Source organism: Cariama cristata, unplaced genomic scaffold (assembly GCF_000690535.1).
Source record: "Cariama cristata isolate BGI_N322 unplaced genomic scaffold, ASM69053v1 scaffold18757, whole genome shotgun sequence".
In the NCBI taxonomy this organism is placed as follows: Eukaryota; Metazoa; Chordata; class Aves; order Cariamiformes; family Cariamidae; genus Cariama; species Cariama cristata.
This window is the reverse complement of record NW_009625272.1, coordinates 54,765-68,861: the sequence shown is the minus strand read 5'-3', so window position 1 is coordinate 68,861 and position 14,097 is coordinate 54,765. Positions and strand designations below refer to the sequence as shown.

Sequence of the window (14,097 nt, the reverse complement as noted above, 5' to 3'; positions counted from 1 at the left end):
CGCGGATTGGCTGCACCCTCCAGGGAGCGGGTTCTCTCCACCCCCTTCCTTCTGGTTGGCTGAGAAGCAGTGTCGGTACTTCCGCTTGCCCTTTCCCCCTTGTCCCGCGTACCGCTTCCGGTTCGTTCGCCGTGTTCTCCGCGTGCGGCTCCCGATCCTCCTCCCCCTTCCCCTTCCCGGGCTTCCCCCTGGCAGCGGCCCGGAGCCCGGCGGCAGCGAGTGAGGGGCTCTGGGGGCCAGAGCGGCAACGGCTTGGAGGTAAGGCGTCCGCGGGCAGAGCTTCCAGCCCTGCCTGGTCCAGCTGCGTGGCGTGACCTGTGCAGCCGGCTCAGTTACCGGCTGTGGAAGGGGTCTGTGTTGCTTAGCAGACCCTTTGATGAAGTGTGCTGTGATGAATTTTAATTTTATTATGTGCTTTAATGTTTAAAGGGGTTTTATGTGTCTAACAGACTGCTTTAAATGTGACAACGTAGTGTTTCAGTGCTAATTTCTGTAGAAGTACTGTTGACTAAAGTAATAAATAGCTTGTGAATCATGATCTAATAGATAAGGTGATGTTTACTGATTGAAACATAGTAAGATTAAACATAGCTGTTAAATGTATGTATAGAGATATACTTACAGCCTACACAGAGATGTATCAAATTATATTAACCTTTAAAGGTGGTATCCAAAAAGTAAAAATGCAGACCAAGTTTACTTGGCGTTTCACTCACAACTTGATGACTGAAGCCGGTAATTTCAGCTTGTCCACTGAATTTAATAAAGAACTGTTCAAGAAACTCGTGGTTAAAGCAGTTTTATGAAGATCTATGTGGTGTATCTAAATGCCTTAAAAAAATAATACTTTAGCCTAGTAGATTTGGGCAATAGTAAGAAGTGGTGGGGATGCACATATTTAGATGGACCATTGCAACACTTCAGTGTAGTCAAATGTTAAATGCATTTGGCCATGAGTTTCTGTTTTGTCACTGACTAACTGTAAAGTAATGGTCTGAATTCTTTCTTAGTTTGGGGGTAGTTCACTCTTATATCTCTTCAATGTTTGTGAGGAACAAGTGTAACAACTGCACATTTAATCTCTGTTTTGTCATTTGTCCTATAGAACTGCAAGCATGGCATCCATGGAGGAAAACTTTCCTCGAGGGGGCATCCAGAAAAAACCCACAGAGAGAAAAACACCCAACCCAAAGTTAGAGCGGGACAATTTGTTTGATGTATGTTGTTTGCGTGTTCTTGGTTAACTTTTCTCAGAGCTGTTCCACTGTCAGAATATGACTTGCTGTCCTTCCTATCCTTTCCTTCTATAGTGAACTATAGAAGGGACTTCCAGAAACAGATAACTGTTGACATCCACCTTTCTCCTGATCTCTTAAAGATCCTTGATGTCTGATGCATGTTGGATGCGATCACAGAAAAAGTTAATAACAATTATAGATCAAGCTTTAACTTTTAAACTTTCCACGAGCATCTTGTCCCGAGGTGCTTGTGTAGTGAGGCTGGTGTTAGTGGATATAGACTAAGTTTGGTCTTTCTTTTTCTGTTAGTAGAGTGTGGTGCAGATCACTTGCACCACTCTTTTCCATCACCAAGATTCACAGTTTTATAGATGATCAGCCTCAGCCTAGAGGAGATATTTTGGAAGACTTACATGTAGACATATAGCAGCTAGCAAGGTTGTTCTCCCTTTTTTTTTTTTCCCCCCCAATGGTAGTCTTTTCTTCTAATTTTATTCCTGGCAGCAGAGTTCTGCCTTAGTGCAAAGTTCATCTCTTTATCCACTTTTATTTTATTCCCTCTCTGCTTATAAACTGCTATAGGTTCACCATGAAGAAAAATCCCAGAAAAGAAAAAAGAGCCAAAGGGATCAAGGAAAGCAGAAAAAGTTCAAGGCAGACAAAGTAGCCACTGCTAAAGACAATGTTGTGAATATTGAACCACTCACAATTGAGGTTTGTGGACAAATGTTTGATTTTGTACGCATCTGTCTTCTGGGCTACATAAAAGTGGCACGTTCTTCCTCACTAAACCTGTAAAATATAACAGTGATTCGGGACAAAACTGTGTTTACCACCTTGTTATCACTGACTTGCCAAGATGTTTACAGTATGCTGTTCTTCCTGCTTTCCCAGGCGCTCTGTGAGGGGATGCTGCTCCTTGGTTGTATAAAAGAGGTCAGTGACTATGAGCTAGTCATTAACTTGCCCAATGGACTTTCAGGATTTGTGCCGGTTACACAGATCAGCGATGCCTACAGCAAAATGCTGAGCAAGCAGGTGGCCCAAGGAGAACTCCTGGAGGTGAGACCTTGGGCTGGGGCTGTGATTTGTGCCTGGAAGCTAGGGATTGTTAATAATACCTCAGAATCAACTCTAAGGTTTTACTTAGGAGCCTGCCTTCTAGTGTCTTGCAGCTGACTTGAATTTAATCACCTGCAGTGCCTTAGCCTTGGCACGTAATCCTTGAACTTCTCAGACAGCTTGTTGAACATGAAGAGATTTGTGTTGCCTGTCTGTTGCTGAAGCTAAATGCTGATCCCTGGCTGTAGGCAATGATGGGAAGAAGTTAGGGAAGTGGTTGGAAAATTATGTGAGGGCGCAAGCATTTCTCAGGGGCATGGGGACTAGTGTGGTCCTTGCAGTTTAATTTTGTGTGACACATGCAACGTGCTACTGCGTAGTGCTAATGTAGACTGACCTTGGTTTGGAACTGGCTTTTCCCAGCAAACTTTGCAATTTCCTGGAAATGCTGATTGCTAGAAAGAAAGGATGGAGTAATCTGTTACCCAGTCTCTCTGGTGTCATCACTCCATAAGTTTTCTCAAGGTGTGGTGGAATGTGGGATCTGCGAGATACACTAGCCTTTTGATAGTAATGTTTTTCTCTGCTAAAGAGGGAGGTGAGGTTAGGGTTACTATTGGCTCTGTAGATGTTTCCTCAGCTGCAACCTCCTGACTGTGGCCCACACAGCATTCTTTTTTAAGCAAAGCCTACCAGCCTTGTTAACATCACATAGGGTCATCCCTGCCTTTATATTGAGATCCTGGTGTTTGTGGCATTTCCTGTCTTTTATTGTAGTGTTGACAGAGAAACAGGACTTTGCTATGGGGTTCTGATTTCAAAAGCTACTTCAATAACAAATTCTGGCCTTCTTATATTATATAATATTGTAAAATTTGTATGTTTCTCTTCTGATCATCTTGCTGGGCAGGACTTGAATTCCCTCTCAGACATGTATTCTCCAGGGACACTGGTGAGGTGCATTGTGACCAGTGTTGAGAAAAGTGCTGATGGACGTCGGAGTATCAAATTATCGATCGACCCCAAGAAGGTCAATAAGGGTCTGAACGCTTCAGCACTAGCATTGGGCATGGTATGTGTTCTTGTTCTGGCCTCTAGGCTTTGGAGGTGCCTCTGGCACAGTGCCGAGTTGTTGGGGGAACATTTCAGTTTGTCCTTGCATGGGATCAGAGCAGAATGTGGAGCTGCTCCCACCATGGAAGAGACCTGGGAGGAGAAGGTAGTATTGGGTCTAGGCTCCACGTTGTCACTCATGAAATCCATTCACCACATTCTGTTTTGGTATGAACAAGTTATTTAATGATTTCTTTCTGGGTAGGTTTCTTCGTTATTTATGCAGAGAATAATATTTAATATGCCTTGCAGAGGCGCTTAGTTGTTTAGTTTTTATGTTTCCAGCTGTATGATTGTACACATGTGCCTGCAATTAGAGCATCTGCTGTTTTTGAGCATCACAATTTTTTGTCCCTACTGATTTGTGAGCTCCATACATGCATAGCTGGATAAGGGTAGAGTTGAGACCTCACTGTCAGATGAGCTGTGTAATAAGAAAGAATGTAGTGTTTTTTCTGCTGCTCTGGAAAACTCAATTCTTGGTCCTCATGAAACAAGTGAGTGCTTGGGTGGGGAATCTCTTACCAGATGTGCATTCTTTGAAAACCCACCTGTTTCATCATGTTACTGAATTGCAGTGCTTCCCTCCCAACAGCTGCTCTCTGGCTTTGTGTCTAGTGTGGAGGACCACGGCTACCTCATTGATATTGGAGTCAGTGGGACTCATGCTTTCCTGCCTCGTCAGAAAGCCCAACGTTACATCAAAGCAGTCAAGAGAGGTAAGAAGTAGTGCAGGAGGAGCTGCTAGGGTTAAAATAGAGGTGGAGAACGACAGGGATTAAAGCTTGTTGTATCTGTGGTGTTAGTGCACCTCAGTGAGATTGAGTCAAGGTGGAGTCTTTGTGGGTTACTGAAAACAGCAGTTTTGTGGTGGGTCTGCAACAAGCCATTGGGTTTCAGCCTGTTTTCTGACGGACTGTGTTACTGTTCCAAGCCCATCCATCCCTGCTGGCAGTAGACTTCGCTGAGATTGAGAGGAGTTGTAACTTCTTAGAATAGAGGGAACTCTGAAAAAGCTTTGGAAAGAGCAGAAGGGAATCACTGAGTGTTTCTGATGGAGGTTTTATGCTGCGACTTGTCTTTGTAGGGCCTGACTTGAAAATAGGCCAGAACCTGAACTGTGTCATTGTGGAAGTAAAGAATGAGGGAAGAGTTGTCCGTTTGTCCGTTGATCGATCAGAGGTTGCTGCATCGCTTGCAACAGAACAACAGAACTGGACACTTTCTAATTTATTGCCAGGGCTGGTGGTGAAAGCTCGAGTGCAGAAGGTAAACTCTGGTTGGGTTTGTTTTGTTGTTGGTGGTTTTTTTTTTTTTGAGCCTTGCTGAAGGCAGGGAGATGGGCGAAGTAGAGATGGAAGTTTATGCCATGGAAAATTTTGTGCTTGGGCTCAATTACTTTACAGTTGCAAACACTGTTGTCTGCTAGATGCTCCCTCCATTCACCTAAGGTCTGATCTCTGTCCTGCTTGGGATGCCATGATTATAAATGCTTCAGCCTGAAGTTGGTGATGAAGCTTGAAGCAGAACAGGATCCATTTTGTGTTTCTCTGGTCTTTATGTAGTTAAAGTATTCAACAGGTTAGCAGTAGCCTTCAGAGTCTGCAGAGCATTAGCAAAAAACTAAAGGATTGTTTTTGAAAAACAATGTAGAAAGCAGATTTGTTAGCGGTTTTCCTGCCTCTCGTGATGTGCTTGTTGATTAGCACTGACAGTGCCTTTTTGTGAAATGTGTAAATTGCTCTCTGTTTGAGCTGCATGAAAACTGAGTGCAAATTTTTTTTTGGCATCTTTGCCTTCTCTTCATAGGTGGCCCCCCTTGGGATCAAACTGAGCTTTCTGTCTTCCTTCACTGGTATTGTGGATTTCATGCACATGGACCCACAGAAATCCGTGAACTATTCTCCAGATCAAGTGGTAAGGAGAGTGAAGGATGGCTATAGTTGGTATGTTGCTTACAACATCTGTCATCTTCTCCAACATTTCCGTGAAATAATCTCTGAAATTTTACTGATGATAGCTGTCTTTCTCATCTTTTATTTGAATTACTGTTCACGGCTGCTTTAGAGCTGTAAAAAGCAAAGCCATTCCTGGGGTAATGGAAGACTTATTTGGGAAGCATGAGAGACTTACAAGTGATAGAAAAATGACTTGTGTGGTCATGTTCCCCTCACTGCATTGGTTCCAGACTAGTCTAAACAACACACAAAAGCAAAAATCCCTCATCTGTGAAGCTGTTAGAACTGAAATGATGTCTTAGTAGTAATACTGGAAAGTGCTTGTACATGGACAGAGAGTTCAGGTACCAAGCATAATGTCTAAAAACATGAGCAATGTGCCTTTCTCCTCTTTTGTTTACAAACTTGTGTATAATGAACATACTATCTTCTCCCAGGTGAAAGCTTGCATCCTCTCTATCCACCCTACCTCCAAGGTGGTGCGGCTTACTCTACGGCAGGCCTTCCTCCACCCTGGAGGATCCCCAAACCAGCTTCCCTATGATCGCATGGGGGCAGTGGTAGAGGAGTCATCAGTGAAAGCTTTCTACAAGCAGTTTGGTGCCATCTTTGAGCTTGATGATGGCACTCTTGCATTTGCACGGGTAAGTACCAGGGCGTTGAGGCAAGTCCTCCGTAGCTACCTTAGCCTCCTGAGGAAGGAGGCTAGGAGGAGTTTTTATTTTCTACCTTTATGTTCTACCTTTGTGCTCTTTTTGAGACAAATACAACAAAATTAACACAATGTGGAAGGTGTTTGCCAAATCATACCTCCCATTGTTCGGATTGGAATGTAGAAGGGTTGTTGTGGAAGAACTGTTGAAACCTGCTGTACAGAGAGAGTATGTTAGAGGAACAATTTTGTAAGATGCTACCACTTCAACCTAAGGTCTATATCACTACTTCTATTTTCCAAACACTAAATTTTTTTTTTTTCCTAGTTAAAACATCTTTCAAAAAACAGAAAATCCTTTAAACCTGGAGCATTTAAGACAGGATGCAAACATAAATGTCGGATCATTGACTACAGCCTGATGGATGAGATGTGTATTGTATCTCTGAAGTAGTAAGTTTCACTGACTCTTCAGAAAATTGGCTGAAGGATTAGAAGTGTGTGTTTGAGAGCGGAAAGTACTACATTGCTTTGCTGGACTGGAACTTGCCATTTGGGGTTTTTGGCTTGTATGGGGTTTTTGGCTTGTATCTCTGTTGTCTCACGTCAGGTTGTCTGGGCATCTTGCATATCCTTCCCATACTATAGGGAACTGGGGCACCGTCCGTATAGCTGGTGAGCTGAGGCACAGGGAGGCTAAATTAGTTCTGCTGAGATCATGTCAGAAGGATATGGCTGAACAGGAAATTGAACCTCAGTCTTTCAAGTCCCAGCCCATTTTGCTCCTCCCTCTTATTATTTCATCTGTGTGGCTTTAAGTGATGCAGATGGTGGGTTCCCCTTTCATGGAGCCATGGCTGCTGGCCATAACTGTCTGGCTGTCACCTAGAATGGAGCCTGGTGAACCTCCCTGAACTTTATGTCCAGAGAGCTGTTTTGAGAGGTGGGTCAGTTGGAGTAAAACACTGAACTCTGGAGCTGTAGAGCACCGGGAGGTGTGTGGGATAAAGGATATTTGGGACAAGGCAAAGAGGGGACTGTCTCCTCTTATCCTGGATTTCCTTCAAGTTGACTGATTGGTCATCTCTTGCTGTGTCTCTTTCCTAGTCAGATTATTGAAGCACGATTTCTACAATACCAAGATATCCACACAGGGGATGTGGTGCAGGTGAGCTTCTGAAGGACTTACACACTACTGCGTGGCCGTTAGAACAGTGATCTAGCTGATGTGCGTTTCCTCTGCCTAAAACGTGTGTTCAACTTCTGATCTAGACTAGTGAGATGAAAGTGAGGAGAAAAACCTCTCCTTGCAGGACTCGTTAATGGAATGAAATACTTTTCTTCCCCATTTTGTTCAGGTTATTATTCATGATGCTGCCAAGGCAGTCAAATTTTAGCCATGGTCAGTCATTTATTTATAGCCATAAATACATCTTTAGAAAGACTTGAGTGAAAGAAACTAAAACTCACCTTGCACTCAGAGTAAAAGTTTATGTTTGGACCATCACAATCAGCTGATGGGCAGAAAGTTACTCAGTTATGACCATTCTTATGTCTGACTCATGACTGTATTGGATATGTCTCTGGAAACAATTCTAGTTTGCTAGAGTCAATAGGAATTTTGCAGAAGTAGCCTATGCTTAAGGAAAAGAGGCAGTAAAACAACCTTATGCAATGTATACAAGTTAATGAGTCAGATTGGTTGGGTGGAGTGTGGGTTGGACTAAGATTTTATTTTTTGGAAGGGGATTAGATTTGGTGGTAACAGGTGATGCAGTGTCTTGGCTGATTCCTGCCTGTGTATGGTCTTGCTGAATTTACTGATCCTTTTCCCTATTTTGGGTTTTAGGGCAAAGTGTTTGCTCTGAAACCCATTGGGATGCAGGTGAAAGTGACTGATGGGATTAAAGGGCTTGTACCGTCCATGCACCTCGCTGATGTGATCCTGAAGCAGCCTGAAAAGAAGTACAACATAGGAGATGAAGTCAGGTGTCGGGTGAGAGCTGCCAGACAGGGTCTTCAGCTGCTTTGCACTCTTTTATTCTGAGTATTTAGCAGCTGGATTGGTCAGGCAACGGCAGACATGCTTTTTGAACCTTCTTGTACTCCATTCTTGTAGGTGCTAGAGTGCAATCCTGCAGGAAGAAAGCTGATCCTTACTCTAAAGAAAAGTCTTGTCCAATCAAAGCTTCCAGTCCTCTCCAATTATGAGGATGCAAAACCAGGTCTGATCACACATGGCTTTGTGGTCTGTGCACGGGAGTTTGGCTGCATTGTGAAGTTCTACAATGATGTCAAAGGACTGGTACCCAAGAATGAGCTGAGCTCAGAACCCGTATCTTATCCAGATAAAGTCTTCCATGAAGGCCAGGTAATTAATGTACCTATGCCATGTCTTGTGTTTGAAGGCAAAAGAGAAATCTGGAGTTAAGTTTGTTCCAACATGGGTTTTCTCCTGGAGGAACCAGCTACACCAAGAGATATTTATGTCCTTTCACTTTAAGTAATAGTTGTGCTCCATTTAAACAGATTAGCCTCTGAAAGGAGCAGCTGTTCTTTGAGTATTTCATAGATCTGTCTTTGTTTCTAGGCTCTCTCTCTTCTGGTGTGCAGGAGGCACTATGGTATGTGATATAGGGACTACACTTGGTTGAGTTACTGGGATCTTAGTAGTAATTTTGGGTTCTAGGCTGCAGTTTCTTCTAAGCAAGTTAAAACTCTTATCTACAGAATCAGAAGGATGAGGTTTTCCGCCTCTGCATTATTCTGGTTTTCCACCTCTGCATTATTCTGGTTTTCCTGTTCATTTCAAATCCTGTGCGTCTTAAACCAGGCACTCTGGGAACCGTGCTGTTCACCAAGTTCTGATCTTTGTTGTGGGCAAGCTTGTAGAGATCTCAGCCCTCTTTTTATTTTTTCTGGTGCTTTTGTTTGTCTTTAATCCTGCTGTTTGTTGGCTGACTAAGGAGAAGGGTAATTTTCTAGTCAAGATTTCTGAGTGCAAATCTGGAGATCTGAATTTTATTCTCAACTCTGCTACAGACCTGCTGCATACTTCTAGCAAGTCATTTAATGACTATGTACTTCCATTTTTCATCTGTGTGATCAGAAGGACATTTGTCTCTGGAAGTTATAGTCACTGGCCTGCTCTCCTTAAGTGTGAGAGAAAAGCATACTGTGTATGCATTTCCCTGTCTCGTTTTGTAGGTGGTAGCACACTGAGGAGAAGGGTCAGCTGAATTAAATTAAACTTTCCTTTTATCTTTTTTTGCTGCAGGTTGTTAAAACAATGGTCTTAAAATGTGAGCTAGCAGGAAAGACTCTTGTTGTCCTTCAGGTTATCAAGTGAGCCTGCTCTGGACAACAAAAAGGAATATACTCCAAAGAAGATACAGGAAGTGAAATATCAAATAGGAGAGGTATTGAATTCAATGACTTCTTCCTTTTTTGCCTTTTCCTGCTTGTTTTCCAAATGATTTGGTATCACTTTGAACAACTTTGCTTCAAGAAAAGCTGTTGATAGTCAGGAAATAGTATTAAATGTGCATTTCTTATTGTCTGGTTGGCCTCCTGGATCAAAACCAGGATCTCTGTTGTCAGAGGTCAGGATAAAGGAGTCCCAGGACACTGCTTCTGGAGGTGCCAGTTAGTGCTCCTACCCTACGTGGAGTCCTCTCTCTTCTGGATGCTGCTGATGTTCTCACTCCAAAAGCAGCTACTTTTGCTCCCTGGAAAAAGGCAACTTCAGAAAAATGTTTTGAAATGCTTCTCTGTTGTCTTTGGAATAAACACAGTTTCGAACACGCTGCAGATGCTGCTAATGCAGGAACAGGACTGTTCTAATCTTGTTTAAATTATTCCCTTCAGACTTCAGATAAAAAGTCACAACCAAGAGAATGTTTCTAGCTCTTGATTTCTCTGGGAGCTGAGAATTACCTTTTATTTTACTATCAATGTAGGCATGCTTTTTAGGCTCAGCCCTGTTGATGTGAGATTTTCTCATATATATAACTGGGAGGCAATATCAGAGCCCCTGCAGCACAGCATTTGGTACCCTGTGCATCAAAAGGGATGACTTCAAAGGCACTTGAAATTTTATATCACTGTATTTGTTCTCTTTTCAGATGGTTGATGTGAAAATCTTGAAGAAGAAGGATAATGGGCTAGCTGTTTCTATCTTAGAAGATGAAGGCAATGTGATAGCCTCAATTCCCACAGTGCATCTCTCTGACTTTGTTGCTACCTGCAAGCTCCTGTGGCATTGTCTTCAAGAGGGAGATGTCCTGCCCAGAGTTATGTGCCTAAGTGACAAGGGAGAGCATATCGTATCCTTTGCCACATCAATCAGTCAAACAAAGTGGAGGGAAGGAGGTCTCTGTCAGGAATCCAGAGTATCTGCAACAAACAGAAGATATGCTAGTTAGTGTGTTGAAGTGGAAGTGCCTATCAAGCTAGCGATGCTTCAAAGAGTCATTATTACTTGCTTGCATTAAAAGTGAGGCTCAGCTGCTGCTAGAATCCCATCAGAACCAGGACTTGGTTGTGAATTGACTGATCTTCCCAACCAACTTCTGGGCTGTTAATCATATCATAACCTTAGCAAAAATTTTGCCGTTTTTATACCAAAAATCAGAACTGAAATATTAGGAAACTGACATTTCTGCCAGAGTGAAGCATGCATCTTCAGTGCTGAGCAACTTAAGAGACATAGGTTGCTAAATTTTAGTATAGAGAGATCAAGATAGAAATTGGAATTGTAGCGTTTTGAGCTCCTGTACTATCTAATCTGCAAAAAGTGCTCTAGCCCAAAGGTTAGCAACACCAAGAGATTTCTTTGACATTGAGCTCCTTTCATTCATCTTTTCCCATTTTTCCTAACTGGTTATTCAGATCTTGAGCAGAAAGTCTTCAGTGATTTCTGCTGTACAGGAGGAGCAAGTGGTGAGAAGTTTCTCTGAAATTCAGCCTGGGATGCTGTTGACTGGTTACGTGAGGAATGTGATGCCCTTTGGAGTGTTTGTTGAGTTCCCTTTTGGTGTGACAGGACTGGCACCCAAAGTGGTAAGCAATGCATTCACTTCAGTAAACAACATGTATGTAACCAGGCATGCTTGACACGTGGCTTTTAGCAAAGGTATAATAACAAGGAGGGAACCAGTAGGGTAAAAGCTGCTTTTAGGTTTGTGTTTTAATTCACTTCCAAAATGAAACAAAGGACTTTATTCAAGTGAGCTTAAGCTTCAACAAAGATTTCATGTGACTTCAGTAGTTCATTTTAATTGATGGCTTTTTGTTAGTCTTTGGTAATTTCTCTTACGCATTTTCATAAAGTCTTAACTCAAACGCTTTGTCTGAACAGCACTGCAGGTGACTGATAGTTAGCAGCTGTGCTCAGTAACCCTTGCCCCTTTGTTTCCTTTGCACAGAGCATGAGTGACAAGTTTGTGACAGACACCAAAGACCACTTTGTGGTGGGACAGACTGTGATTGCGAAGGTGATGAGCACTGATGAGGAGAAGCAGCGTGTGCTCCTCAATCTGAAGGTGTCAGAGTGCAGCTCAGGCGATTCTGCTGCAGAGAGCTTTGCCCTGCTGAATCAATATTTCAAGGAGATGAAAGAAATCAGGAACTTGTTGAGGAGAAGAGGTAAAAGATTGCACATGTTCTGCTAAAGGGGATCATATCACAAAAAATGGGCTCCAGAGGAACAAAAAGGGAAAACCATTTTCTTTTAAGTGAAAGAAAGGTCAGTTTGAGCAAAGTCTTGGCTTCCAAGTGGAGCTTATTAGAAGAAGGATGTGCGTGCAGTGTCTGCCATTGACAGGAAGGCTTTTTGGAAGTACAGCTGGAACAAGCCAAAGAAGCTGCTCTTTTCACTGAAGTCTGCTGGGCCTTTTACATTGATTTTGGGTCAAACCTTAGTGGATTAAAAATAAGGGGATAAATAGATGAACCATGAGGTCTATATAACAAAAGAGGAAGGGAGATACAATGATACAAAAGGATGGTTTCCTTGAAGGGCCTGTGAAGGTGAAAATAAGAAAGGCCAGGGTGACATTGGGTGTTTTGTGGACCAAAACCTTTCTCCAGCCTTAGAGACTTTCTTGGTGTGAATATTTGTAATTGCTTTATGAACCAATCTAAAAGTTAATCAACTGAGACATGTGGCAGTAGTTTCACTGTTTAATTCTGTGTTACATGAAGCATTGTCTGCTTGTTTTGAATCTGGCACTAGTTAATTTTTAGTAGTCTATGCTTTTGTATTTTAAGAGTCTTAGTCTGCAGAACTGATTTCTCTGATCAGTAAACAGATGTTAAACTCCAAAGACCTTATGGTTACAAGGGATATTGGGCTACGCTCTGAAACCTATCTAATGTGCCCACAGAGGTGTAGGAATATGGTTTTTCTGTTCTTTTTTTGTAAGTGGAAGAATGTCTCATGGAAGTCCAGAAGGAGTTTATTTCTGTGTGCCTGAGTGAATTGCCACAAAGCACCAGTGAAGCGAAATAGGCTGCCCAATGCGCAAACCTGAGTCTCCCCAAATGCCTAAAAAGAGAATGGTGATAAGCAATATGGGAGGCTCTCTTTGCCTGCAAACTCATGTCTTAGAAGCAGGCACTTAAGATGTACCTCTGCTAATTACCTAGTTTAGGAAAAACAGCACTGGTGCCTGGATGCTAGGGTGATAGGCACATAAGAATCAGAATGGACATCAAGTCAGTTTTCTGTACTCAAAAGTGAGGGAAGGACAGAAGACAACTGGAAGTGGCTTGAGTCAGTGCATCAATGTCACTTGCTGTGACATTAGAAATGCTGGGCAAGTTAGCTGTCTAATGATACAGGCATGACCTTTTTTCCCCTGATGCTTTCTGAAAAATAGTACATCAGTTTAAACCGAATTATGCTTTTGGAGGGTTAAAATAATAAAGGAGAAGACTTTGATTTAAGAAGAATTTCCTTACTTGCCTATTATACCCTGCAGGCAGCAGGCACTCTTATTGTGTTTAGGCAAATAGGACTAGCTTTGTACATCAAAATAAAGAGGAATCATCGACAAGACTAACGATGTACTATTTGTATGCATATTGTATTTGCTGGTAACTCATAACTGATGAGAAATTAATATTTCTACCTTCATCTTAACAGTGCTTTTTTAACTGTGACAGTGAAGGACACTAGCATTGTTTTTTACTGGCAGTCAAGAACTGCTCCTACTATTCCTATGGTACAGAAATCTGCATTTGGGCATGCTGTGATCATCAAGTTGGTTTTTATTGTTGATATCTGTGCATGGGATGCCTGATTTTCACGGAGGGATTTTTCAACCACCCTGAGCCTTAGCCAGGATCTGCTTAACTAGAAAGTACAAGGATAATTATGCTAGCACTCAAGTGCTTGTGATAACCCAAACCGAGTACTCGCATGAAGATGTTTGTACAAATAGATTTGCCTACTTGTATTACAGGTTTGCTGAAAGAGTCCTCCAGCAAAGTTTTTCTCACATGCTGTTTTTCTAGTGTTAGGAATACTGGATGTATTGCAGTTGATTTTTATCAAATTCTAACTTTGCCTTTTTAGGTTCTTTTTATATCCAGTAGCATTTAATGTTTTGTTTCCTATAATTGTGAAGTGACAGGTCTGATTTGCGGTTTTAGTATTAATCTATTTTGCTTTCACCTCCTTCTATATTCAGTGCTGTGTGCCAGTGTTTCTATGAGATTGGAAAAATATGCTCTCCAAAGTTATCAGATCCTTAATGTTACAAAAGTGTTTCTACTTTGATTAACTCTTAGAATTTACTTTGTGTTTCTACAGATTCAGGAGCCTAAACTTTCTTTTCCATTATGAAGGTGGATATAAATGCTTGTTTGTGCACTCTTGAGCAAATGTGAAGGCTGTCTTTGTTTTGCAAAGAAACAATATAGGTAAAACTGACTTCCCAGTTTTTCTTCCCTTTGTTTAGGGGAGCCCAGCATGGCCCGAGGCCTTTGTGAGTTGGTGCCTGGGAAGGAGCTGCAACTGGTCGTGCAGGATGTGAAGGAGGATGGCTCAGCACTGTTCAGTGGCAGCTGT

General features: G+C 42.2%; 1 protein-coding gene across 1 annotated transcript in view; it reads left to right on the top strand.

Annotated features, from left to right (window-relative positions):
* Nucleotides 1-1,115: 1,115 nt before the first annotated feature.
* Nucleotides 1,116-14,097, top strand: part of PDCD11 (programmed cell death 11) — a 25,597-nt gene continuing 12,615 nt past the window's right edge. Inside the window, 18 exon segments of the mRNA XM_009703561.1 lie at nucleotides 1,116-1,217; nucleotides 1,821-1,952; nucleotides 2,133-2,300; nucleotides 3,211-3,372; nucleotides 4,009-4,132; nucleotides 4,501-4,682; nucleotides 5,223-5,330; nucleotides 5,809-6,015; nucleotides 6,352-6,476; nucleotides 7,131-7,191; nucleotides 7,873-8,019; nucleotides 8,143-8,394; nucleotides 9,301-9,332; nucleotides 9,334-9,442; nucleotides 10,148-10,348; nucleotides 10,914-11,084; nucleotides 11,450-11,669; nucleotides 13,988-14,093. Coding sequence (XP_009701863.1) covers nucleotides 1,116-1,217; nucleotides 1,821-1,952; nucleotides 2,133-2,300; nucleotides 3,211-3,372; nucleotides 4,009-4,132; nucleotides 4,501-4,682; nucleotides 5,223-5,330; nucleotides 5,809-6,015; nucleotides 6,352-6,476; nucleotides 7,131-7,191; nucleotides 7,873-8,019; nucleotides 8,143-8,394; nucleotides 9,301-9,332; nucleotides 9,334-9,442; nucleotides 10,148-10,348; nucleotides 10,914-11,084; nucleotides 11,450-11,669; nucleotides 13,988-14,093 — 2,609 coding nt within the window.